This window comes from Carex rostrata, chromosome 18 (genome assembly GCF_964058835.1).
Source record: "Carex rostrata chromosome 18, lpCarRost1.2, whole genome shotgun sequence".
Classification (NCBI taxonomy): Eukaryota; Viridiplantae; Streptophyta; class Magnoliopsida; order Poales; family Cyperaceae; genus Carex; species Carex rostrata.
Window position 1 is genome coordinate 2,125,757 of NC_135935.1, and position 27,516 is coordinate 2,153,272.

Sequence of the window (27,516 nt, forward strand, 5' to 3'; positions counted from 1 at the left end):
GAACCTAATTTTAGATAATGACGTTGAAGTTTCCAATTCTAGAAATAATTTGGCATATACGAATTCTCACGCCAACAAAAAAAGCAGAAGTGAAAAGACAACATTTTCAAATAACAAGCCTAGTACTACCAATGTAAGTATCTCTTCTAGCTACACGTAAAGCCATACAAGATGTGAACTGAACCAACTTTTTACGTTTAAGTTGTACATGACAGCCAATGGTTGCATGTATATAGAAAAGAATAAGAGAAAAACAAGGGCCCAGGTTGTTGATATAAGCCCTCAAGAGAATAACTAAAAGCTGTGCTATGTGAATGCTCTCATTAGCTGAAGAAGACAAAAAAATCAGGCCACAGTTAGGGGAAGGGGCACAGCTAACATATCCAAATCAGGCAATCAATCTTTGCAGGACCACTTTGATCACCATCATCATCAACGCCAAACGGTAAAGAAAGAAAAAAAAAAGATGGAACCAGAACGTAGCTTGCCACTAGTCAGCACTAGAATAAGTTAACATTGTACACCACACCTACTTGCCAAAAGAGAAAGAAAAAGAAAAACAGAGGAAAAAAGAAGTAAAAAAGAGCAAGGCTAGACTAAAACCACGTCCAGTAAGTTACAATTAATTACACTCCACTTAAGTCTCTGGTATTCATATCACCGAAGATAAATTGGTCATCTTCCGATCTAGTTGCACCTACCTGTAACATGGAACGCGGTTGAAATAAACAAACTATTGACTAATAAATAAGGCATGGATGATGCAATATCCAGATAAACTTGGATTTGGTACTCTGCCTAATGTATCAAGAATGAGATATACAGTGGTCACCTCTAGCAGACTGTAATACAGAGCCAAAATGCAAATGAGTAAGGCTGGGGTGCTATGGATAGCATAGAGGCCTCTATGCTACGGCTCAATATTCAAGTTTTCAAAATCCAAACGGTCGATCCGAACCGTTCATCTTATTCTCCATATTAATATCTGCTTGGAGACCAAATTTTACATTTTTCTGAATTTTTTTACTATTTATTAAGTATTTTACAAAATTGTTGATCCAACGGTGGCTGCACAAAACAGTAAAACCGTTGGATTAGCGATTTTCAAAGTGGCTTAATAAATAGTAAAAAAATTCAGAAAATTATAAAATTTGGTCTCCAAGCAGATATTAATATGGAGAATAAGATGAACGGTTCGGATCGACCGTTTGGATTTTGAAAACTCGAATATTGAGCCGTAGCATAGAGGCCTCTATGCTATCCATAGCACCCCAGCCTTACTCAATGCAAATTATTAAATGGTAATTTGAATGAACAAAAGAGGATGTGCACAATGATTATTGCAGTATAGAAACTTAGAACCATCTGATTGTTGGGATAAAGCTAATCCATAGACTATCTTTTGAATTTAACAATGCGGTCATAATTTTCCCGTAACTTCATGGATCGGTTAAAGAAAAATATAATAGAAAGATAAAACACTGGAGAATCTAATTTGAAAGGACCATTTCGCCATTATTAGATAGAAATCTGGAACAAATCCTCTTCTATCAAAATTATCAAAGAACAGTTGCAGGAGCTCACCATTAGATCTTTCAATAAAAGAGGGATAACTTGCAATTTCACAAAAGTAGGGTTACTTTTGGCTTATTTCCTTAAAATTATATAATCTTGTGGTCATATACGGTAAAAATGTCCTCGTGTGACGAATTCATCAGTTAAAACAAAATAAAAAGAAGAGTGTACACTGGTGAATTTAATTTAAAGGAAAAATTTGCCATTAAAAGATGAAGTCTTGAACTAAATTTTTCTATCAAAGTGCTAAAGAACAACAAGAGGAGCTCATTTTTGAATTCATCAGAAGAAAAGCGACGTTTTTGCAATTTCACAATTAGAGGTGCTCTTACAAATTTCCTTATAATTATAAAATAAAAGTTGGTACCTCATCATCTTCTTCACAGGGTTCGGGTGGAGGGATGGTGCTGGTATTGGGCCGATGCTCGTCAGATGACAGCTCACCTGGTACCACTGAAGCGCCACATGCAGAACAGGATGTGCCAGCTAACATCACCTTGAATTGGTTGTTTTCTGCAATTAATTTATCATTCTCAGCCTTCAGCTTGTCTAACTCAGCTCTCAGTTGTGTGTTTTCCTGCCACACAAACTGGTTCTGCACAATAGCAAAAAGAAAGTTCTAAAAGTCAGGTCTTAAGTACAAGATCAAATAAAAGTCTGTGTATCAGAATGAAAGGATAAGTATAATATTAAGATTACAATGACATATCAACAGTTCTGCCAAAACTGTTTATGTGTTTGCTATTGTGCAGAACCAGCTTGACTACATTGCACGAGGTTTCAATAGAAAAATCGAGGATGAGCACTAAAAGTTTGTGCTATTCGTGCTAATTTTTTGGGTCTCAGCTGTTTGGCAAAAGTAATCAACCTTGCATGTGCAGGTCAGAATTAAGATATCATGAAAAAAGAAAACTTTAATAGTCAGGTCTAAGCACAAGAACAAAAGTTTGGTATATGAATCAAGAAGTTTAAGGCATTTGCCCATACTACTGCTACTAATTCTAGACACAGAATGGAAAATGCATCATAAAAAGGATAGCTATGGAAGTGCAACTATGAAATATAGAAGAAGTATGATATTAAGATTACAGTAACAAATCTGCAGTTTCTCAAAGACTCATGTTTTTTAATGTAGTTTGAATTTGACTACAATGGATTAGGTTTTAGCAAACTATATGAGGATAAGAGGGCTAAAAGTTTGTGCCACTCAGCTAATTTTAGGTTTAATGAGATATTTGGCCAAAGTAACAGAACCAGCAAGTACAGGTCAGAGTTCTGATATCTTGCAAAAGCACCCCTCCCCCTCTGGGGCCCTGCAGTCCCCAACCAAAATTCATTCACCCACACATGAACGAATAATATATACCTTGAGCTGGGTGCGCTTGTTCTGGAACCAGAACTTGACTTGAGAGGGCTCCAAACCCAGCTCCTGGCTCAGGTCCTCTCTCGCTTTATCATCTGGATGTGGATTCTTTATAAAATATCTACAAAAAAATAAAAAAATAAAAAATAAAAGGCAAGTTAATACATGGATTTTAATGGGCATCAGTAATCACATAAACAACCATAGCCGGGTTAACGATCCCAATTTTATCTTCTTTTTTATCCTCATGTTGCATTGATACTTGTTATCTAAAGATAAATCAATGGTCAGTCCTTAATATAAACTAAACAAGTGAAAGCAATAAATAAAGAAGACTGACTTATAAGATAGAAATAGAAAGCTGATAAGAAGAAAATCAATTTGGTGTTGATATTTGGTACGACAGCAGCCAGTAAACAAAAGAAAGGAAGGTGGTAAACACAGTACAAAGAATTTCATCAGTTTCAACTTTCAACTAGGTCTTCTATGTTGATAACATTCAAAATACACCAAGAGGAAAAAGTCAACCTCAAACATACGATTATTTTTTACAAAATAGAACCTAATTGTGATTCACAGTAGGCAATCGGCCCACAATTGAGCAACATAATCTATCTTCATGAAAATTATGAAAAAATATTCTAAAATAAACATCGAATACCAAAATATTCCAAGTATCTTGAGGCACTACAATGAAGAATAAAATGAAAAGCATATCAAAACAACAGAGCAACTCTCTCCAGTCCTTTCATCATTAATTTAAGGGAGTGAACCTTGCAAAAGTATTAATGCTCCCAATTTCTCACAATAATTCCAAACTTAATAACAAACACGGAATTTGAAAAGCACACTTCTCTTTCTCCCACATAAAAGAATTCCACAATATTAGAGTTCTACAAATATTATTCTACTGTCCGTTCTGAAGTTTTAATGCTGAAAAATGGTGTCCTTGTATGCTAAAATATTTCACTCTTGGGGGTCGTTTGGAACACCACAAGTGAGGCAATTGGGAAGTTGAGGTGATTTGAGCTGTTTGGGTTGGTGTATTTGAATAAAATATGGTACTTTAAAATTCTAGAGATGTATAATGTAGGGGTTTGGACTACAACCAAATTTGCGTGTAACTCCTACTACAAGAGCTAATCTCTCAATAAAACAAAATTATCATGATTTGTCTCCACCTCTGAAAGAGCTCTCCATACATCTCTCTCCTCTCTTAAGGTTTGCAACAAAAGCCAATGCAAAATCATCTTAGGCTGAGCTCTCCATGGAAGATCAATATACTGTCTGCACGCTGCCAGGGCCGACTCCATGTTCACCACACCATGTCTAGTTTCCGATTGTGCTTAAAATAGGAGAAATCATTGGTGTTAATAATTACAAACTTCTTTGGTTTTCTTTCCTAAAAAATTAGATTAGTCAGATGCATCCTTCCTTTGGTAAAGCCAAACAAGAAAATAATTTTTTCACTCCGAGTATTTTTTGAGTATATTCTGAAGAGATGGATTTTCATTAAAGAAACCAATTAGTTAATAATTTGTTTAATTCAAAACCAATTTAAGTATTTTCTGAAAATAATTTGCCTTTCTCATTCTGTTGCGTTTGTTTCTTCCATATGGAGATGAAAATTTTGAAGGTGCGTCCCACAGCATAGATGCCTTTTAGTGTGCTCCTGAGTTTGGGGAAACAAGGTGCATGGAGGGGAGGGTAAGGGAGAGGGGAGGGTAAGGGAGAGGGGAGGATGATGTTCACCTTGCCGCCTAGTTTAAATTCTAGGAGGTAAAGGGAAGGTAAATAAAGGAAAATGAGGAGAATTCCTCGATTTCAATTTGGAGGGTAACAATTAACTTCCACCTCATTTCCTCCCATATTGTTCCCTTTCTGAATTTCAAACTACTTGTGGTAACTCCAGAGTCCCTTCGTCCCAAATTATTCATATATTAAGAGCGAACTGAAGCACAGAATGAACAGCATACCACAAATTCAAGCAACTAAACCTTAGGCCTAGCAGTGATATGATGGCAGTCCATCTTCCTATGGTTGGAGAGAGACAGTTTCCATACCCACAAGAGGTTAGCGGACCCTTATTTTTTATTAAGAAAAAATATCTACCATCTTTCTCCAGTTAAAGAGTTGCTTATCTTTTCATTTCTCCTGTCTTTCTATGTTAATTAAGAAGCCTAATTGAACTTCATAAACGCCTTAATTACTCCAACATTCCACAGAATAACGTTCCTAATATAACAAACAGGACACTAATGGCGCAATTTTGTCAAGGACTAATAATAGTACATTGCCAAATCAATGATACTGCATTAATTGAACCAGAAGACAACATAAGCCTTACGATTCCAGCTCCTGGATTTGATGGGGTGTGTGACGCTTGAACCTCCTCTTCCTTCCTCTTGGGTTCGGATTAGGAGTTGGATCTGGATCTTGGTTCAAGTCCTGATCATCACTCCCCGATTTAGCATCGGATGATACTCCGACTCCGCCAGTTGAAATTCGCTTCACAGCCTCCGTCGCCGCTGCAGTGGCTCCTGGGGGTGGCGTTCCTGGAAGCGCCGCCGCTCCAGCTGGAGGGGAGGCCCCCGGAGGGACAACGAGGAGGTAGTAAGCGAGAGACGAGGGGTTCTGATTTGGGTTTTGGGAGGAATTGGAATCGTTAGGGGCGTTTTCCTTCTCTTTCTGTTTCTGGGTTTGTTTCTGTTTTTGCCTCTTGGGTTCCATTTTCTTGGTTTTCGCTTTCCTCTTCATTTCCGGTGGAAAAAGGAAAGACGATGGGACGGTAATGGATTTGATGGGAGAAATGGAATGGCTCTTCGGCTTCGAGCCAGGTGACGAGAGAGAGAACCACTGGAAAAAGGTGTTGTTCAGTTTTGTGGATTCTTTTTGCAGATTGACCTCACCTTTTATGTTATTTCATTTCAAATTTAATGTGTTTGCTGGTAGAAACTGTACGGTCATTAACTCCTAATTACCTAAGCTGGGTTTTATGCAATTAATTATTTTGAGTTATTTTTGTGTTTAAATGGTTAGTTGCGTACCTTGTCATTGTAATTTGTCAAATTATTATTCACTAGTTAGTGATTACCTTGACAATTATTGCAACCATAAAGATTAATAATTAGGAAGCGTCTAATTGTCCACAGTCTTTTGTCCACCATTTGTCCACAGCTTTGACTTGCGCGAATACTGTAAAATTACTTCTACATGCTGTATAATTATACAATATATCGCATAAAATATATCAGTTAATCACAAAATATCTAGCAAACTATTTGAAGTGGTCCCATGATAGTTAGAAAAAGATTGCAACTTGTACAACAGAACAAAATAAATGTACTTTCAAACTGTACTTTCGGAAATTACAGTTATAGGAAGTTATTGGCGGTTAGAGTTAGTTATTAGCGGTTATTGGCAGTTAGAGTTAATTATTAGCGTCCGCACTGGATTGAATCTTGTATACTGTAAAATTGAATATTGTATACTGTAAAATTGAATTTTGTATACTGTAAAATTAAATCTTGTATACAGTAAAATTTTCAGTTGAATCTTGTATACTGTAAAATTGAATCTTCTACACAGTAAAATTTACAATTGAATCTTGTATACTGTAAAATTGAATCAGCAAAACTGTAAAATTGAATCTTGTATACAGTAGAATTTTCAATTGAATATTGTTTGGATGAGTAAGAAGCCTCTTTATTATTTCTTTCTTCTAGATTTTCACAAGATGGATAATGTAAAATTACAAGATAAATACTATAAAATTACAAGATAAATACTGTAAAAGTAACAAATCAATACTCCGTATTGCCTTTCTATCATCTCTTTCCTCCTAATTTTCACAAGATGAATACTATAAAATAACAAGATTAATACTGTAAAATTAACGGGGCAATACTATAAAATTATCAGATCAATACTCCATATCGCCTCTCTATCATCTCTTTCTTTTAGATTTCCACAAGATGAATACTGTAAAATGACAAGATGAATACTGTAAAATTAACAAGTCAATACTATAAAATTAACAGATTAATACTCCATATCGCCTCTCTATCATCTATTTCCTCCAGATTTTCACAAGATGAATACTGTAAAATGACAAGATGAATACTGTAAAATTAACGGGGCAATACAGTAAAATTAACAAATCAATACTCCATATCGCCTCTCTATCATCTCTTTCCTCCAGATTTCATTTGAAATGCTAGATCTGTTACTGCATACAACGAAAACAACAAATTCAACAGAAATAACTTACTAGATTTGAATTTTGACATGCTCTTCAACAAAAACAACTTCTATTCGATCACGCTCCACGATTGAAGGTTCCATTGCGATCATGTATAAAAAACGAGATCGAGTCAGTAATCTCAATTAAAATCGACATTGCAAAGGAAAAATGAATCAGAAATAACCTACTGATTTCACATCACTACTTCTCGACTAGAGAATCTCCTTACTTTTCTACATCTTTCTACTGACGATCAAAGCTTCCCCTTAGAAAAGATTCGAAGAAGCTGCCGAAGCACTACTCGTCCTCTTAGAGAAAAAAGCGCCGATGAGTAATCGAAAAGGGAATTATACCCACACATAATTCAATTGAATCTAAAAATGTGCCCGATACACGTAATTTACCACTAACTAGCAGGTATTGCTGACGAGGCGCTTTCAATTTTGCAATTAAACCTAGAGAATCGAAAATCACCTCAATTAAACCTAGAGAATTGAAAATCAACAAAGGTGCCTTTGTCGTTTTGCACTTTGAATTTTGATCAGATGGCTTTGTCGTTTGAATAGAGAATCGAAACGAGATAAACCTAGAGATCGCTGTGCAATCACTATCTCTCTTCCTCTCTAGGTAGATCGATATAGGTCGAAGAGAGAGAATCAAAGAAGCAGGAGCATATTTTGGGAAGTGTATACTATGAGCAGTGCAGTGCGCTTCAGCAAGGAGAAAAGATTGCGACGAAATAGAGAAGAGAAATTTAAAAAGAAGGAAGGAAGTCGCCTCAATAAGGAAATAATCTGATCGGGAAGAAAGTTTTTGAAAATGAGATTCAAAAAAAAAGAAGGGACAATCGGAAAGGAAGGTTTAAATACGTGAAATCTGAGAAGGTTCTGAATTTCCGTTGGAATGTGGGGACCAAATATGTTAAAATCAGTTAAATGGGAGTGGATAAGATGCTGTGGACAAATTGTGGACAGTAGAAGGTGGATAGAAACCTTTTCTCTAATAATTATTTCAATTTTCAAGTATACAATGTCATTTTACTTTATACCAGTGTTGTAAATAACGGTATGCGATCGTCGGACGGACGGGGTACCGCCAAGCTATTAATCGGTATGCGGCCGATTAATCGAAATTATGCGGACAATTTAACATTTTTATTAAATTTATGTATATATATATCATAATTTATTAAAAATAATTTATTTAACTTATTAAACTTATCAAATAAACTTAATTTAACTTAATTTCATTATTATAACATGACACTACACTTTTTTTTTTTAATGCATAAGCGCTTTACTTGTGTCAGTAACACATTTATTTAATGAAAAAATGAATTCAAGAGTTAAAACTTTTTTCAAATACTAATAACATATTATGTGAAAGAAATGAAACATTTCAATATAAAATCACTAAATTTAGTTTATAATAACAACTTAGTTTCATAAATGAATATGTCATACTAATGAAAAAATTACATCAGTAATTAGTAAGGAAATATACGATAAATAAATAGAAGAATAATTAATCAATTTTAAAGTAAGAAGAAAAAAACATATATAAAAAATATTGAATGTATGTTCAAGCACAAACAAAACTACAATACATGATTTATAAAACTTATTATCACACACTATCACATAAAAAAAATTACTGAAATAAATTGGAATAATCGGAAATAATTGGCCGATTAAACGTTTTCCACCGCAAACATGCCTTCGCTAAGAATATGCGTGACGGGTTGGCCATCATCACCGATTAATCGTCACGGACGTTTTTTACAACACTGCTTTATACACATCATGCATAAAAAACTGATAAAAAATGATGAAAGTTCTGGCATTTGTCAAATTACTTAAATTTACAACGGTCCATCTTGAATTACCTTTTGATGTTCACGTACGTATGAAATTTGATGCAAGTTGAAAATTATTTATTTACTAACTAAAAGCTAATAAAACTCAGTTGTTTAGATTTTAAGTCACTTAACAATCAATCAATATATTTTCAAATTATATCGGACTTATACATGACACACTTGGATAGTTGATAGCATGTTTATACTTTTAATTTTTCATTATTAGCATTTTTTTTATCAATTATATTAGAGTAAATTTCGCCAGAGGTCGCTAAATTTTATCATTTGTCACAAATTGGCCACTTAAGTTTGATATGTCCCTTTATAACCACTGAACTTTTTATTTGTCTCAATCAAGTCATTCTCCAATTTTTTCATCAAAAAATTAACAGAATATGCTAATTCCATCAAAAATACTAATTGAATAGACATATTCCGTCCAAAACACTAACGGAATATGCTCATTCCATTCAAAATATTAACAGAAAAAGTTCTCCTTCGTTCCTGTAGAAGCGAATTGATTTTTTTTTTTTTTGGTGAAAGCCCATAGACAATTGTATTGATAAAAAAGTACAAAGTAGTTGTTACATAAGATTAGACAACGAGAGTCTGTAAAAACATACAGCTAAATAAAACTAAAAACACACAAGGATATGCGTATCCAGTGGACACAATTTGATCATCCTTGTTTGATTGGAGTGATAGGGAGCCTAGTGATGATTTTATATGTACATATCACAGCTGAGAAAACACTGAATCCAAACCGGACTGGGAACTGAATCAACTAGACCAGGACAATCACCCATCAGCTGAGAAGACATTGAATCAAATCAGAGTGGAAACTAAATCAACCAATCTAAGACAGTCACCTCTAAGCAGAAAAAAAAAAAGATGTAGAAGAAAAAACATGAAGCAGCACAAAACAATACACAAACATCAAACTAAAAACGGAAAATATACCTACTGTACACAGACGAAAGACCACTCACCCTTACATCACCAAAGAAGAGAAGACACCCGTCACTAACCCGTTACTTCAATCTGACACCCATAAGAAAGAGAAAAGCAGCATAGACCATGACGTTTTCCTTCACTATCACCTCATATCGCCTTTCTGTTCTTACCACCTTAGACACCGCTCTGCTGAAACGGTTTGATGATATGCTTCACAGGAATCAAGAGAGGAAAAGATAGTTGGGCCCAAAATAACTAGTCTACTGATGCTGTGTTTTATGTTGTTGTTCAAGATTTGTGCTGCAACAAAATTGGTCCAGTAGTGGCTTAGTGGCTTAGTGGCTTAGTGGGCTGACAAATGAAATAATAACGGGCTCTTATGTAGCAATGAATTAATTCTTCTAATAACTGAATCACCGCTGCGGCGCTGCCTGATTTTAAACATGGAAAAATATTTCCAGCTACGAAAGAATCCCGGTCCCGCGAGCACAAAAGAAAAGTGTGTTCTTGCTTTTATGAGAGAACAACATCATATTTGATTCCGGGTTAGAGGCACTTATCATTCGCTTCGAAATCTAACATGAGTTCTTTATCCTATATGTTGAGTTTTGATACCTTTCCTACTTTTGGAATATTTTGAGGTTTGATTCGGAATTTCCTTTGTTTCAAAACTTGGGTCAAGTCATTAACTTGAACACTTGAAATTCCTATTCTACAAAGACACTCCAGTGATTCTCCTACATTACAAGAAAAATGCACATTCTTTTGCACGTGTCCAAACCTACTATTCAGTTTGAGTATTTATCGTTAAAATTTTACTTATTATTGCTCACGAAAGTCTAGGTGTTATGGATATGAAATTGTAAGTACTAAAAATGAATAACTTTAGTTCTCACATAAAAATGAATAAATTTAATTTAGTGTTTAATATATACTTGCACTCGCGTCCAGAATTAGAATTCATGTTTTTTAGTTATTCGTACAAAACAATTTGAATCTGCCATAACTAAACCACACAATATCTAAAATATTTCTGAAAATACAGCATTATATTATTTTTCGATTGCTTGAATACGTGTATCTACTTTTAGTTTCAATTTTTACCTTAAGAGCAACATAATTCAAAATGGCTACGGTGTGCTCTATGAATTTTTTATTGTTTCATTTTTTTAAGGTAAATTTCGCCCGAGGTTGCTAATTTTGTCTTTTATTATGAATTGGTCACTTATATTAATTTGTTTCTCTATAGTCACTAAACTTTTAATTTATTCAAATCAAGTCACTTTATAAATTTTTTTTTATCTAAAATGTTAATAGAAATATAATTTTTCTGTTAGTATTTTGAACGGAATATACGTACTATGTTAAAATTTTGGACGGAATGAGCATATTTGATTAGTATTTTATTCGGAACAAGCATATTTCATTAATATATTGGACATAAAAGTTATAGAGTGACTTGATTGAGACAAATAAAAAATTTAGTGGTTATAAATAGATAAATCAAACTTGAGTGATCAATCTGTGACTAATAACAAAGTTTAATAACCTCCAATGAAATTTACTCTTTTTTTTAAACGTCGAGTTCTAGAAAGAAATTAGTTTTTTTTTTCTTATGCAACGTAATTCAAAATAATTTTATGAAAAAAAAAATAGACGTGGTGCATTGAAGTACTGTAATTATAACTTAAAAACATTCATACAACACGATGCAATGTCAAAAATTCAAAATATGACAAAATACGAATAAATATGACTTAATTACAACTTGATTAATATGTTGTGATCATTTTTCACGATTTTACGCAAGCGAGAGACGATACTTAAAAACTTAATTTAATTACAACGATACGGTAAATGATCCAAATCACAATATTATTAGCTACAACACGAAATTGCATTTGGTCACAAATAGCATAAAATTCTCCAATAAATAAACTTGTCCATCTTAAAAGGAAAGTTGTCGTAGAATCTGACAAGGAAAGTTTGATATTTCGCAGCCGTCTAATTTTATAAACTAGTAATTAGATTCGATCTTAATGTTTCGGTCTAAATCGAAGGGTCCATATCTATCTAAACTGATTTTGGCTACAATTGACTTGATAAACTAATTTTAATGGACTTGCCTTAATTAACTCAAAATTTGAGTTTAGATTGAGACCGTCCGATCTGATTTAGCACGAATATTAAAAGATTCACGTACATTCTATCTTAACCAGATTGGTCCGGATTTAGATATCTAATCGAACGGTAGGAATCTAAACTCAAAATTTGAGTTGCGCTCTCTGGGCTCTACCTGATGAGTCGACGCCGAATTGCCGACTGTGCTATCCTCTAAGATATCTCATATTTTGCGTGACCGACGTGTCCGGTGCTATTCGGGGTGACGTAGGGGCCCAGTAATATTTTAGCTTTGAGATTCGCGCAGAACGTATTTCAACGGTTGATATTTTCCAAAAAGTCACGCAAAACGTGAGATATCTCAGAGGATGCGAATTCCTATCTAATCTACCCAACTTTTAGGTCTTATGTTATAAATATTACCTTTTCTAGGTATATACTCGCAAGAAGTGAAACATATATATAGTGACGCTGCCTTGTTTAACCCTTTTCTTTTCCAGATATTTTCTTTCCGGTCCCGCCTCTTCTCTCTCTTCCGCTTTTCTCAGTTTTAGGGTTTCGATTTACCCGATCTCAAAAAACCTTCTTCCCATTCATCTATCGATCCATCACAAGTTTGGTTGGACCGTATCGGAGATGGGTGTACCAGCGTTTTACCGTTGGCTAGCTGAGAAGTATCCGTTGGTGGTGGTAGATGTGACAGAAGAAGAGGCGGTGGAGATAGACGGGGTGAATGTGCCAGTCGACATGTCTAAGCCGAACCCAAACGGTTTGGAATTTGATAATCTGTATCTCGATATGAATGGGATTATTCATCCTTGCTTCCATCCCGAGGACCGGGTATGTTGATTTAATTCGTATTTTTTTGGGCCTTTTGGTGATGCTATAAGGGTTGTCCGCAATAAATAATGTTGATTCGTTGGGACTTTTGGTGTTTGGTTTCTTTTTTGGTCAGATGGCTTCAGAATATGGACCTCTTTCAGTTAAATATTAAGGTTTCTGCTAATTTGCATTTATACGATTAGGTACATCTCGAGTTTCGTTGGATAGAGGGGAAATTTTTTCGTTTATAACTCAGTTTGAAGTCCTGTTAGTTTTATAAACAGTTGGTACCAGTAAGTATTGAATTTTTGCAGTCTTGGCTACTCTTTCTAGCCTTTGTTGGGTTCCTTTGTCGTTTAAATTTCACTGGATTGGTTTTTAATTATGCGACTACCAATTGTGATGAGATTGGGTAAAATTGAGGGTTATTTGAGGGTGTTTGATGTCATCGAAGTAAATGCAAGTTACTTTTGTGTATATACACCTTTAAGCTTCCCTTGGGTTCTGGAGAATTTTGCTTGCTTGAAAAGGCATTTTCAATCTTTGCCTGGATATGGAAATTATTTTCTTGGACTAGTGTGGTGAATAGAAATTAGAATGTGCGTGCATGTGTGTTTTTAAATAATATTTAGTGACCTTTCTAAAAGATAAAGATATTTAATAATTCTCATTAAGATTCTTTCTTTGGGACAGCCTTCTCCAACCACATTCGATGAGGTATTCCAGTGCATGTTTGATTATATTGACCAACTTTTTAACATGGTCCGCCCTCGCCAGCTTCTTTACATGGCTATAGGTGTGTTCTTTATTTCACTCGTTATTGTAGCATAATTTTTTCTTTGCCTTTTGAACCTATTTTGGAAAGAAGAGGATAAAATAGCTAGTTTCATCAAAACTTGATTATCTATCTTCTATTAAATTATTTTAACAGAGGATTAATGTCATTCGGATTATACTTGGTATTTGTTGGTCTGAACCAAATGAACTTATAAAAAAAGAAACAGTAGACTGTATGATTATTGGTTAGTCCTTTACCAATTTGATTAATATAAGATCAAAATAAGCACCACTTGGAACTGCCAAAAGTCCAATATGATGTGGTGTCATGACTTGTGACACTTGGTTTGTACCTCTTTTTGAAAGCACCTTTAGTTTGTATTTCTAAATTTATCAATTGTTAATGCATAGATGGTGTGGCTCCTAGGGCAAAGATGAACCAACAAAGATCAAGGCGTTTCAGAGCAGCTAAGGATGCTTCTGATGCGGTCAGTATATTTAATAATGACACTGTGTTAACCTAAAACTGGAACTTCACCAAAAGAGGACTATCTGTATGAACCATATTAGATGTGAAATTGAACCAATAAATGTTTCTGAAAGTAATTAAGCTGTCAAAATTAAGGTCGTCATTGTTGAAAGAGTGTTGCCTCTTAACTTTTTTTACATTAAATCAACTGTAAATCTTGTAGTTCAGTATAAAAAAAAATGGTTATATGAATTTGCATTTGGCTGATGGTGTTATGATGGCACTATTGTTTCATTTCTCTATCTGGACCGTATATCTGATCTGACTTAATCAGATCAGTCCATTTTCTTAATGGGATTCAATTCTTGATCTGATTTAAAGCATTAGAATTCAATAGCACTGACAGAAGAAATAATGACAGTGCCATCACAATTCTGGCTGCAGTCATAACTCATGAATATGCTTTTGGAATTGCTTGTGTTTACCCCATCTGCATCAATATTTTTAGTTCAATTTAGCCTTAGCAGAAAAGGATAACTAACTAAAGCGACGGAATTGTTTATGTGGTCCTCTTGTTTACAACATAAGGATTGGTGTTATATATAAATGTCGGTAAGTAACCAGGAGTTTGTTGCAATTATAGGAATATTGTGTTCTTAATATTACTCCATGATGCAATATGTTGTACCTTGTAATTATGTTAGGCTGCAGAAGAAGAAAGACTAAGAGAGGAGTTTGAGAGGGAAGGGAGAAAACTACCCCTAAAACAGGAATCTCAAACATTTGATTCCAATGTTATTACACCTGGCACCCCTTTCATGGCCGTTTTGTCTACTGCCCTCCAGTACTATGTTCACTTGAGGCTCAATTATGACCCTGGATGGAAGCAAATCAAAGTATACCCTTTATTTATGTCTTTCATTATGACCCTGGATGGAAGCAAATCAAACTTGTAGTTTTCTTTTTCAAGGTTCTATGGGGACCATGAAAAAGTCTATAGTCTATTTTGGTAGTTGCTCCAGCTTGTACGGTAAATGAAAAGAATTCTTTCAAGCTGTAATATATTTTCCCCTACCACCCAAAATTTCTTGGTTTTCAAATATGTTCCTTGTTAGATTTAATTAGGGGAGTGCTGTCTACAAGTTTATACTTCATCTTGTCTGAGGTCTGAATTTGAAATGGTTCCATGTGAAGTTAATTGTTTGTTAAGATACTGTTTTATTTGTAGTCATTTGTTAATTTGATCCTGTTTTGTAGTACCTTTTGTTTTTGGGACTGTTGTGAAAATTTTGGAACTTATGATACATTTTTGTTTTTGACTGCAAGGTTATTCTCTCTGATGCAAATGTACCCGGTGAAGGAGAACATAAAATAATGTCATATATTAGGCTCCAACGCAACCTGCCTGGTTATAATCCTAATACTCGACACTGCTTATATGGTTTGGTATGTAATTACAGGGCTCTTGTTTGTCAAAAGTTTGATCTTTTATTGAGTAATCTAATCTCAGTGAGGTTATCTTTACTTGTTACCTAACAAACATTATTGGTGCAGGATGCAGATCTTATTATGTTGGGTCTAGCTACTCATGAAGTGCATTTTTCTATATTAAGAGAGGTTTGTGTTATTTTATTTTATGAATTATGGTCTTTTTCTTAAAAGTGAAGCAAATTAACTCTGTTTTTACTTGGAAGATAATTCAGGTATTTTTATTGCTGGCTAATAGTACCTGTTTTAAACAGATTCAAGTACAATACAATAAATATTCTCTATGGCTCTAAACTTTTCTTTTTCTTGGGCAAAGTTGTCTCTGTCATATTGAAACAATTCATTGTTTTCTCTGCAAATTCAATAAGTTGGAGTATTATTCTTTTTTTTTATTAGTCTTTGTTTATTCTCAATGAATATATAGTGTGTGCTAATAAGGATTTGCATTATGGTTGTCAGATTGTTTTCACACCTGGGCAACAAGATAAGTGCTTTTTGTGTGGCCAAATGGGGCACTTAGCTGCTGATTGTCAGGGAAGTGCAAAAAGAAAATCTGGTGAATTTGATGAGAAAGGTGAAGAAATTGTTGCACCTAAAAAACCATTCCAGGTACATAGAACATGAAAAATCTCTTATTGTATGTCCATCATTGTAATGCATTTTCTAATTGTATGCTTTTATGTTTTCTTGTTGCAGTTCCTAAATATTTGGACTCTTCGGGAGTATCTGGAGTATGAGTTTGCAATTCCGAATCCACCATTTGAGATTGATTTAGAGAGAATAATAGATGATTTTATATTCCTGTGCTTTTTTGTTGGCAATGATTTTCTACCCCACATGCCCACTTTAGAAATTCGCGAGGTTTTCTGTCAGAATTTTATTTGATTTGGTCTTATTCCTTTTTTATATTGTTTTTTAGTCAACTTAACGTAATATTATGGCTGGTTGAACAGGGAGCGATAAATCTGTTAATGGCTGTTTATAAAAAAGAATTTAGAGTTATGGGCGGTTATCTGACAGACTCTAGCAAGGTGAACTTCCCTTTTTTTTTATAAAATTTTAAAAGAACATTATCATTTGCAAATTGTTGCTAAAACATCTGATTGTGATGATATTTCAGCCAGATTTAAGTAGAGTAGAGCATTTTATTCAAGCAGTCGGATCGTTTGAGGATAATATTTTTATGAAGAGAGCACGGTTACATCAGGTTTGTATATATTATTTTCAAATTAACTGACCTTTAAATCAAGTCGAATCAAACTTGCATCAGGTTAGTATATATTATTTTCAAATTAACTGACCTTTAAATCAAGTCGAATCAAACTCTGCATCTACTTAAAAGTCATAGTTTAAGGTGCTTTTGAAACAAGGAAAATAATGCACAAAACCTACTAGAATATATCAGGAAAATCTTAAAGGGTATAAATAAATATTTTGCTGTATGTTGACTTTGCCAACCTTGTAGCGACAAGCACAGAGGACGAAAAGACAGAAGGAACAGGCCAGGCGGGGAGATGATGTGGACCCACGTGTAAGAAATGATGCCATCCCTGTGGCCCGTTTTGAGGGGTCCCGCCTTGCATCTGGCGCTGCACCAGCACCATTTCAACATAACAGAGGTCAAGGTGGCAGTTCTCATCCTGCAAAAGTTGCTAGGATATCATCTATGGGGTCAGATGTTGCCGCAGCCATTGTTGAGGCTGAGAATAGTCTTGAAAATGTACTTCCTACCATATATATACATTTCTTTTTTTATTTTTATTTTTAAATTAGGTCGCTCTTAATCTCTTATCTTAATTTACTTTTCTAAAATTTCCTCTTTAATGTCTGACGTGCAATTTTTTTAAAACTCTCAAGGAGTGGGAGAACAAAGAGGAATTGAAAACAATGCTGAAAGAAGCGCTCAAGGAGAAGTCAGATCTCTTTAATTGTGAAAATCCGGAGGAGGACAAGGTTTTCTTTTCATTTTTTCCTTCATTTAATGTTCTCATTGTTATTATGCTATTATAGAATATAAGATTAATGTCATGAATTAATTCTTTTATTTATAATTTTTATACTGTAAGGTCAAACTAGGAGAACCAGGATGGAAGGATAGATATTATCAAGAGAAATTTGGGGCGAGAAATGCATATGAAATAGAGAGCATACGAAGAGATGTAGTGCAAAAGTATGCAGAAGGCCTGTGTTGGGTCATGCATTATTATTATGAAGGTGTCTGCTCGTGGCAATGGTATTTCCATTTTCTTTAGTCCTTATTTGTTGTATGGTATATTTTGACTTTGTACCCTAGAAAGCATATGATGCCTCACCTGAAATGGTCTTTAGCTTTTATAACACTCGAATATCTCAAATCTTTAGACACTTATATCTGCCTCTTTCCTTTTTGTTTATAATAGGTTTTATCCCTATCATTATGCACCATTTGCATCAGATTTGACTGGTTTAGGACAACTCGACATAAAGTTTGAGCTCGGTACGCCATTTAAACCATTCGATCAGCTAATGGGTGTGTTTCCTGCTGCAAGGTTTGTCTTTTTACACTTACGTAGTTTATGTTATTTGAAACAGTTATATGTGGTTAATGGTTACCTTGAGTTGTTAAACTGCAGTTCTCATGCGCTTCCTGAGCACTATAGAAAACTTATGATGGACCCCAGTTCGCCTATTATTGATTTTTATCCAGCTGGTAAGAAGAATGTGCTTATTCCTATTATTTTTCTAAGCTTTTGGAAGACTGTAATTATATTATGTTGCTTTTTTCTCACCTTATGCAGATTTTGAGGTGGATATGAATGGGAAAAGATATGCTTGGCAGGTAATCGTCAAAGTTTTGCTGTGATTGAAAATGATTTAGGGAATGGTCTCAGACCATGTACTGAGGTTTATTGTGATTGAAAGTGATTTAGGGAATGTCTCTAACAAAACCATTTTAATCTTGAAGGGAATTGCAAAACTACCTTTTATTGATGAGCAACGCCTCCTAGCTGAGATTGAGAAAGTGGAGCACACTTTGACTGTGAGTAATAGAAGCTGTGAAAATATAATTTTGCTTAACCAGAAGTGAAAATTTCTTCTTTTTTTTGTTTACCTCGGTGTCTAATATTAATGTTCTATTTTGCTTCTAAAGGATGAAGAAGCAAGAAGAAACAGCATTTTGTTCGACATGCTATTTGTTAATGGGTCACACCCTTTATCCCCTTACATTTTTTCAATGCACAACAGTCATGGTCATCTTCCTATCAAAGAACGAGCTCAAATTAAAGAGAAAATAGATCCGCAAGCCAGGTTTGTGCAAGTCGTTTCATATGATGCATCTTTAACTTTTTAGAAATTTTAAATTGTCCTTTGATTGCAACTCTGTTTTTGGTAACGTCTGATTCTGATGGTCTGGTTTGGGACAGTGGTGGTATGAATGGGTATCTATCTCTGTGCAATGGAGATCCTTCTCCTCTAGTTTTCAGCTCTCCAGTCTATGGGATGCAAGCCATAACGGATAATCGAGTCATGTAAAGCCCTTTATACCTTCTGTTCTTTGTTGCTTGTTATATTTTGTTACTAATTGATGTTAATATACTAAATCAAAATCATCTGGACAGATGCGCAATATACAAACTTCCAGATCCACACAAGCACATAACTCGGCCTCCACCTGGTGTTGTTATCCCTAAGAAGGTATCGTATATAATTATCAGTTTTATATGCTGTTATTGTTGTTGTTGAGATTATTGATATTAATAATGTCGTTCTTGTTGCCATTATATATTCCCATCTTAATTAAGAGCTAGACATATTTACATTTAAATTATGAACTAGGTTCATACCTTTTTTTTATTAAGATATCCATTTTACAATTTCATATTTGAATATGTATTTTGTGATACAAAATGAGTAATATGAATTCTTTTTTGTTTTATTAGATTGTAGAATCGACAGATCTGAAACCACCGCCTGTTCTTTGGCATGAAGATAATGGTCGCAGACCTCTTCCACAAATTGACAGGTGACTCTTAAACAATTACATTATTGGAGATTTGAATATTTACTGTCTGCACTTTCAGTACCAGGAAAGATTTATTAACTAAAGAGTAAATATTTCAGATCGAGAAAACCACAAGTCAAAATCTGCATACAATGTGGTTGATATATCATTGTGTTAATTGTAAACTCTTACGACCTATAATAATGTTTTTTTTGGGTTAATTCTTTTAAAATTCAGGCACAACCCACCTGGTGCGATCTCAGGGCGTCAGCTGGGCGATGCAGCCCACCGTCTTGTCATAAACAGCCTTCCAGGGCCACGCAATCCATATGATGCTACTATGTCACCAAGTGGAGTTCTACCTTATCCTGGTAGCCGACACCAGTCATCAGTTGACCATAGATATTCTCAACAAAGGCCTGATGAAGCCCATTACTACAGCCACAACAGAGATCAGAGGGACCTCGTACCACATGGCCATTCCCGTGCTTACTCTTCCTCTTCTTCAAGTCACTACCAAGATCAGTCTCAATATGGGACCCAACCAGGGCATAACTATTACACGAATGGTGGGTCCCACCACCATGCAAACACTCTACAACCTGGGGCTCCATATCAAACTGTTTACGATTACAGAGCTCCATACGGAGGGAATTATTCGGAGCAACAGAACCATCGTCAGCATCATAATAATGGTAATAATTATGATAATGAGCATAATTATGGTGGAAGTGGGTCTTACGGAAGGGGTCAAGGTCAGCGCCCACAACATAATAATTACAACAATAATCGGTATGGTGCACTGGATCGGAGGCATCAACCAGCCCCTCCAGGTTATGGCCGACGTTGAGTTATATGATTAACTTTATTGTACTTTACATTTCAATTAGATTCATATCTCAAATAATATGGGGCTTATTTGTATTATTATGATTTGAATTTGCATATTCTTTTTCTAGATTATATTGTATGCTGTCATTCTTCATTAAGTCGGTTATGACTGCTAGGAATTATAACAGTGTTGATTGATTGTATTCTAGGAAAAGAAAGCCAATTAGGTACACTGCGATTGTCTTTATTTTCAATCTTGTCGATTAAAGCATTTAAATTCCTTGATAATTTATTGAAAGTGGGTATTTGCTCTTTTGCGCCCCCCACCCCCACACACCCGACCTGTCGTTATGATTTACTTCTGGTGAATGTGGTTGTCTGAAGAGTGAAGATACTTGAATTATAAGCGTGACTGTATTTTGTACCTGTTTTGGTTCAACGCGCAAGCAAATGGCAATTAGGTCCTTGAGTTTTTTTATTTCATTTACACTCTCAGATGAGATTTAACAATAGTAAAAGGTTATCAGGAGCAATTATTGTAGTAAGAAAATATCATATTTGCTACTCATCTGGTACTCGCCGAGAACGATCTAAATGAAGACGATCGTCTTTTACTACAGCTATGCAGAAAGAAAGTTGTTATTTTTGTTTGAGCCAGTCGTAGGTAGCTATAAAAATGTTGGTTAATTGTCCGATTTACAATTAGACAAATATATTGTGCTTGCCATTTTATAAATAATCTTGATACGGAATTTCAAACTAGAAATATGTTCAGTATATATATATATATATAAAAAAAAAAAAAACTAGGCAATAACCCCTGCGAGACTTCTCCAAACGATCCATGTGTATTTTAAAATGCACACTTTGGAAACTGAAATGAGCGCCAACTTATTTCAGTTGAAAAGAAATATTGATTGACGTCTAATTCTCTTAAAATACGTCTAAACATATATGAACATTTGTCTATATGGCAACAAATAATTATGATCTAGAACTTGCAAATTCTTTTGCTTGAACCATTTAATAAAATGCAAATTTATCTGAATTAAAATGAAAACTTTAAACCAAACCCAACACTTTTTTCTTAAAATGTTTGTCAAAAGCGCACAGGTTGAGAACTCTATTATAGATATTTAATAGAAGTGCTGAAATGCTAAAGATGTCAAGTTGTTTAGAGTAGGAAGCATGCAAGTGACCTTAGGCGAGTTAACATTATGATACTGGAATATTGGATAGTAAAAGCTAGGAAGGAATAATATTATTCAAGTTATTCTCTTAGAATATTAAGAAGAGTACTAATTTGAAATGTTTTGCAAGAGCCCTTATCCAGTGATACTTGAAATAGTGCAAATATTATTTAAATTGCATAATTCAAAATAATGCAAATCCAAAAAATCAGTCATTGGTCTATTGGCAAATACAATATTATCTTTGTGGGAGATTGCACCGAAATTTTTATTAATAGGAAAAATAATAATTAAATATCGAGATTGAACAAAGCTTTTGAATTTTTTTCAGAAATAGAGAAAACGGTATGGGGCATCACGGACACTGGCCGTTCTGGGACATCATGGGCATAGTTAGTGCCTAATTAGCCTCCCCTAAACTCAATAACTGATATAACTGATGAACCGGAAAAAAACAAAAAAAAAACCGGTCCGTTATGGCTTAAACCGGACATTGTCTGTGATGGGGCAATAAAGCCATGTTTTAAATGAACAGCCAATTGAAATACTACCAAATCAATAATCTACCTTTATAGCTTTAACACCAACCCCACTCTTTTCATCACGCCTTGGATGGTAAAAAAGAGCTTCAATCAGAGATGATCTATCAGGTGCACTCACACAAGTCTCGATCTGATACCTTTAAGCAAATATTGCTCACAAATTTAATACGGGAAACAAATTATGCAATAATTATAATGGGAAATGGCGGAACGGACAAGGCCGTTATAGGGCATCACGGGCACTGTCCGTTATGGGGCATCACGGGCATCTGTCCGTTATGGGCCATCACGGACAATGCCCGGTTTATCCCATAACGGACCGGTTTTTTTTTGGTTTTTTCCGGTTCATCAGTTATATCAGTTATTGAGTTTAGGGGATAGGCACTAACTATGCCCGTGATGCCCCAGAACGGCCAGTGCCCGTGATGCCCCACACCGTTTTCCCTATTTCTGAAAAAAATTCAAAAACTTTGTTCAATCTCGATATTTAATTATTATTTTTCTTATTAATAAAAATTTCGGGGAGATTGCATGTTCAAAACTATTTGAGAATCCCTAATAGATATTAAAAAATTTACTGTCAAGCTGGTACAGTAAAATTTAAACAAACTACATCCCAGTCCTTGCCGACTGTTTCAACAGAATCTAAACCACATAGCTCCCCATCTTGCAGTATCAACCTTCCCACCACATCCTGCCTCACTCTTTTTCCTCTGAAAATCACCCCATTCCGGTGGCGCCACAACCACCCGCATGTGCACATCATTTGATTTACCCACTCCGTTTTACTCATAGCTTAAAACAGTTAGATGGCTTGACTCCTAATTATTTTTCACAAAAAAAAAAAAAAACACAAATCCGAATATAGCTCAATTCATAATTCGTTGAAGAATACAGGTAATCTAGGCGCGGGTGCCTTTCCCGAGAAGAGGCTGAAGCATTTGAATTGTAAGTTGTCTCAAATTAAATTCACATGAGAGTTGAGTTCAACAATTCCTTGAACATCGCCTGTGTCCAAAATATGATGTTCCATGGTTTGTAAACCTACTATGACAAACGAACTCGCAATCTAAAATCAACAACTATCCACCCGTATTAATAAAAAGTTTGGGATAAATTACTATAAATCGCCAAAACCAGCAGAAAGAGGCAAAACCAACAATGTTGCTACATGACAAATCAAGCCAACAAAAAAAGTATAAGAAAGCAGCAACAACAATTTCAAGTGATTCGATCAAAACCAACTTCACATGAAGGTAACGAACTGACACAAGTTCTTAAATTCAAGTTCAAGCTCTCACTTTCTACAATTAATAATGTCTCTCTCGGAAGCGGGAAGCATCCGATAAGCTCAAATCGGTATGATGCCCGCTTGAAACTGTCCGTTTTCCTTCATAATTCATACACATTTGATCTACACAAATATTAAAACGGTATGCACAAATCATGAAATGAATTAGGCAGTTCCGAATAAACACCCATCGGGTGCGCGCCCCCATTCCCTCTTTCAATCTCTTTAGATCTGATCTCTCATTATTAATAAATCCCAAAAAGAGATGCTACACCTTACAAAAACAAAAGAGGGGAAGAGAAAAATTAATACCCCCGGCCACACTTTTTTTGAGGGAATTTCATCCCTCAAAATTCTTGAAATTACATATTTTTCTCTCTTAATCAATAATATCATATTTCTTTTTGAATTTAAAAAACTTCACATTTTTTATAAATAATTGACTATTCTATTAAAACTCATTCTAAATGTATAAGATACCCATTTTGCCAATGGTGAGGTCCAATGATTCATTTTTTACCTTGTCATGCACACACAAACGTATATCTAAATTCCATTGTATGTGTGTCACATTTGCCCTCCAAAATAAACTGATTAGAAAATCGAACATTTCTCTTACACAAATTAAATATTTTAATTTCTTTAATAAAGGATAAAATAGATATATTATAAATTTAGGGGTTATAAAAGATACAATAAATTGAATAAATTTGTGTGATTTTTTAAAATTTAGAAAGATAAATATGATATTTGGAACTTTTGAAGAGGACAATACGTAATTTCAAGGTTTTTGTGGGCTATACATGAAATTTTCTCTTTATTCCTCTTGCGGGCTGGGCCAACCCCAATTATAGGCCGAGACTCCTAAATACTAGCAAAAATGTTTTGAATAATTTTTTTTGAGGATATTTTCATATCTGTATATAGGGCTGGCAAAAAAAATCGTAGTTCGTGATTCGATTCAGGTTTGATTCGGATTTGATTCGAGTTTAATTCGATTTGAAATGGGTTCGAATTGAAACGAATCAAATCAGGTTCGGTTCAAAATTTAATTCAAACCAAACTCAAACCTAGTCTAGTTCGATCGAAATGGGTTCATGAACTTTTATGGTTCGAATCTTATAATAACATCGGCCATTCATTTACCTGATGAAATTAAAACCCAAGATAGAGAGTCATAATTTAACTTAGCCGATGCTCCATCGCTCTCAAATCTCAATAACCTAGTTCTCTCTCCGCCTCTCCCTAACTCACTCTCTCTCTCGCTCTAAAACCTAGTCGACGCTCTCGGCAACTGGTTGTCTCTCCTGCCGTCACTCCTCTCTCCAGCCTAGATGGCTGTCTCTCCTCTCTCTTCGGCCGTCTCTCCTCCGCATTCTCTACCTTTCGGATTCTCACTTCATTAGATAGTCCGATCGAGGGTTTGATCAAGTAGGCACTCGAGGTACGATTACTTGTTTTACTGCATATTTCAGTTATTGTACTTAATCCTCTTTTTACGATTATTTTTTGTGATGTATTTTTTCAAATTAAAAACACTCATTTTATACCGGTAAAAGGAAGCCATGTGAATTTTGTCCCGCTAGAAAAAATTAATGTATAAACTACCGGTATAACTAGGGCTGCTATAAAATAATTTAGTTCGTGATTCGATTCGGAAAATGTGTAGTTCGCAATTAATTCGATTCGAAATGGGTTCGATTCGAAACGAATCAAACTAAGTTCAGTTTGAATCTTATTCAAACCAAACTCAAACATAGGGTAAGTTCGATTCGGTTCGATTCGTTGCCACCCCTATCTGTATATCTGTATCCGTTAAGCTAATAATGTTTATCATTTTTATTCGTATTTGGCAAGTTAATAAAAAGATAATCTGATTTGATCTGTCTATGTATCCGAAATTTTTAAAAATACCATTTTTTTAAAATTATTAAACCAAAACACCAATTTCGGCTGGAAATTATATTTTTCGCATGGCCGCTTCCCGGGGAAGCGGGCTTTTGGAACCGGGCCGCTTCGGGGGGAAGCGGGCACTTATTTGGGCCGCTTTGGGGGCCAGTGGCCACATTGATTTTGCTTTTTTTTTTTTTTTTTTGGAAAACAGAATTTTTTTTTGTATTAAAATATTAGAAATGTTGAATATATTTCTTTGAAAATAGATGAAATACAATATAATTTGATTTATTAGAAAGACTGCAACAAATAACCCAGATCAATATTTTTCAGGCCGGATTTTTCGCAGCTGTAAGAAAAATTAATATATTTCTTTATGTGTTATTGGAAAAAAATAAAAATAATTAGATTCTGAGTTATTGATTCCGGTTCAAAAGTCATTTCTAGGTAATCCAGAAAATATTGTGACCTTTCTAGTACATTTAATTTATAAAAAGTTGTATCTATTTTTGAAAAAAATCAAAATCATTAATTTATTTAATTATTGTTTTTCAAAAAGAATTATCAAAATAGATACAACTTTTGATAAATTAAATGTACTAGAAAGGTCACAATATTTTCTGGATTACCTAGAAGTGACTTTTGAACCGGGATCAATAACTCAGAATCTAATTATTTTTTTTTTCCAATAACACATAAAGAAATATATTAATTTTTCTTACAGCCGCGAAAAATCCGATCTGAAAAATATTGATCCGGGTTATTTGTTGCAGTCTTTCTAATAAATCAAATTATATTGTATTTCATCTATTTTCAAAGAAATATATTCAACATTTCTAATATTTTAATACAAAAAAAAATTCTGTTTTCCAAAAAAGAAAAAAAAAGAAAAAGAAGAAGAAGGCAAAATCAATGTGGCCGCTGGCCCCCAAAGCTGCCCTGCCCGCTGGGCCCAGAAGCGGCCCAAATAAATGCCCGCTTCCCCTCGCAGCGGCCCAGTTCTAGCTGGCCGCTTTCCCTCGCAGCGGCCATGCGAAATTTAATAATTCCAGTCCAATTTGGTGTTTTGGTTTATTAATTTTAATAAAATGGTATTTTTAAAAATTTCGGTCTATGTATTATCGAATACGGTACATATTGAATAAAAATATTAAAGGAACCATTGACACCCCAATTTAATTATGTTTCGGGTGAAATATTTTTTAAAGAAAAAAAAAATGAATCCATCATGTTGAACTGTTTGGATCGATTGTTTCGAGAAAAATGAATCCATTATGTTTCAAGAAAAGTTTCATCTGTAATCACATTTTATTATATCCATCATGTTAAACGGTTTCGATCAACTGTTTGAATTTTGAAAATATAAAATGTAATCCGGTGTCATAAAAAAAAAGTGTAAGTGGATCCCTCCTCTATATATATTTGGACCATGAATTAAACTAAATCATATCATGCCTCGTCCTCATAGGAATTTATATTTCTATATATATAATTTTATTTCTAATAATTATCTATTTGTAACGGTATGAAATAATCTTTAACTATATCTTTATTTGTTATGATAATAAAAAATAACTTTATTCTTATATATACAGAATAAGTTAATGAAAATTAATCTTGCCTATCGAATACGATCTCTATCGGATAAATGAATAAAATAGTCCCATTAACACCTAATCCTAACACAAGTGAATAAAACAATATTGCCATTCTAGAAATAAAGTTATATTCTTATTCGTCCAGTGTGTAAGAGCCACTCTTTCTTCTAGTTCATAAACTCCCTGTTAAAAAGGATTTTGTATTAAAATTTAAAAATGAATTTTACCTACTTCGGGATCGTCAAAACTCCAAAATATTCCTCTCTGACATAGATTGATATTATACTCTCTCTCTCTTCTCTCTCTAACCATAAGATATTCTCTCTACTACACAAGTTGCGCATAGCCTAACGGGCCACCTTAAAAACCTAGTGTACCGTAGCCTTCCTCCCCACACTGTCCATCATTTCGACCTAAAATGGACAACTCAATATCTTCATACAATTCTAAAGAAAGCAGCAGCTGGGCATTGCACATAGATTCTTTTATGTTGTTATCAGAAGGAAAAGCTGTTAATCC

The 27,516-nt window shown here is 34.5% G+C and overlaps 2 protein-coding genes across 3 annotated transcripts; one reads left to right on the forward strand and one right to left on the reverse strand.

Annotated features, from left to right (window-relative positions):
* Window positions 1-469: 469 nt before the first annotated feature.
* Window positions 470-5,777, reverse strand: LOC144569539 (uncharacterized). The gene is made up of 4 exons (XM_078319923.1): window positions 5,286-5,777; window positions 2,942-3,059; window positions 1,943-2,170; window positions 470-701 (listed from the first exon to the last, which is right to left on the reverse strand). The coding sequence occupies exons 1-4, from the start codon at window positions 5,693-5,695 to the stop codon at window positions 627-629; spliced, it is 831 nt and encodes a 276-aa protein (XP_078176049.1). The 5' UTR covers window positions 5,696-5,777; the 3' UTR covers window positions 470-626.
* Window positions 5,778-12,580: 6,803 nt separating this feature from the next.
* On the forward strand, window positions 12,581-20,615 carry XRN3 (5'-3' exoribonuclease 3). 2 transcript variants are annotated; one of them, XM_078319649.1, is made up of 22 exons: window positions 12,581-12,954; window positions 13,630-13,732; window positions 14,125-14,201; window positions 14,887-15,078; window positions 15,509-15,628; window positions 15,737-15,799; window positions 16,130-16,279; window positions 16,367-16,531; window positions 16,624-16,701; window positions 16,791-16,877; window positions 17,136-17,390; window positions 17,528-17,623; window positions 17,737-17,903; window positions 18,070-18,198; window positions 18,283-18,359; window positions 18,448-18,488; window positions 18,615-18,689; window positions 18,801-18,958; window positions 19,075-19,179; window positions 19,270-19,345; window positions 19,591-19,673; window positions 19,890-20,615. In XM_078319649.1, exons 1-22 carry the CDS (start codon window positions 12,751-12,753, stop codon window positions 20,500-20,502), a joined length of 3,114 nt encoding a protein of 1,037 aa, XP_078175775.1. In that variant the 5' UTR covers window positions 12,581-12,750; the 3' UTR covers window positions 20,503-20,615. The 2 variants fall into 2 exon arrangements, with proteins under 2 accessions (XP_078175775.1, XP_078175776.1); XM_078319650.1 differs by having other exon boundaries at window positions 12,583-12,954; window positions 18,801-18,964.
* Window positions 20,616-27,516: the final 6,901 nt, after the last annotated feature.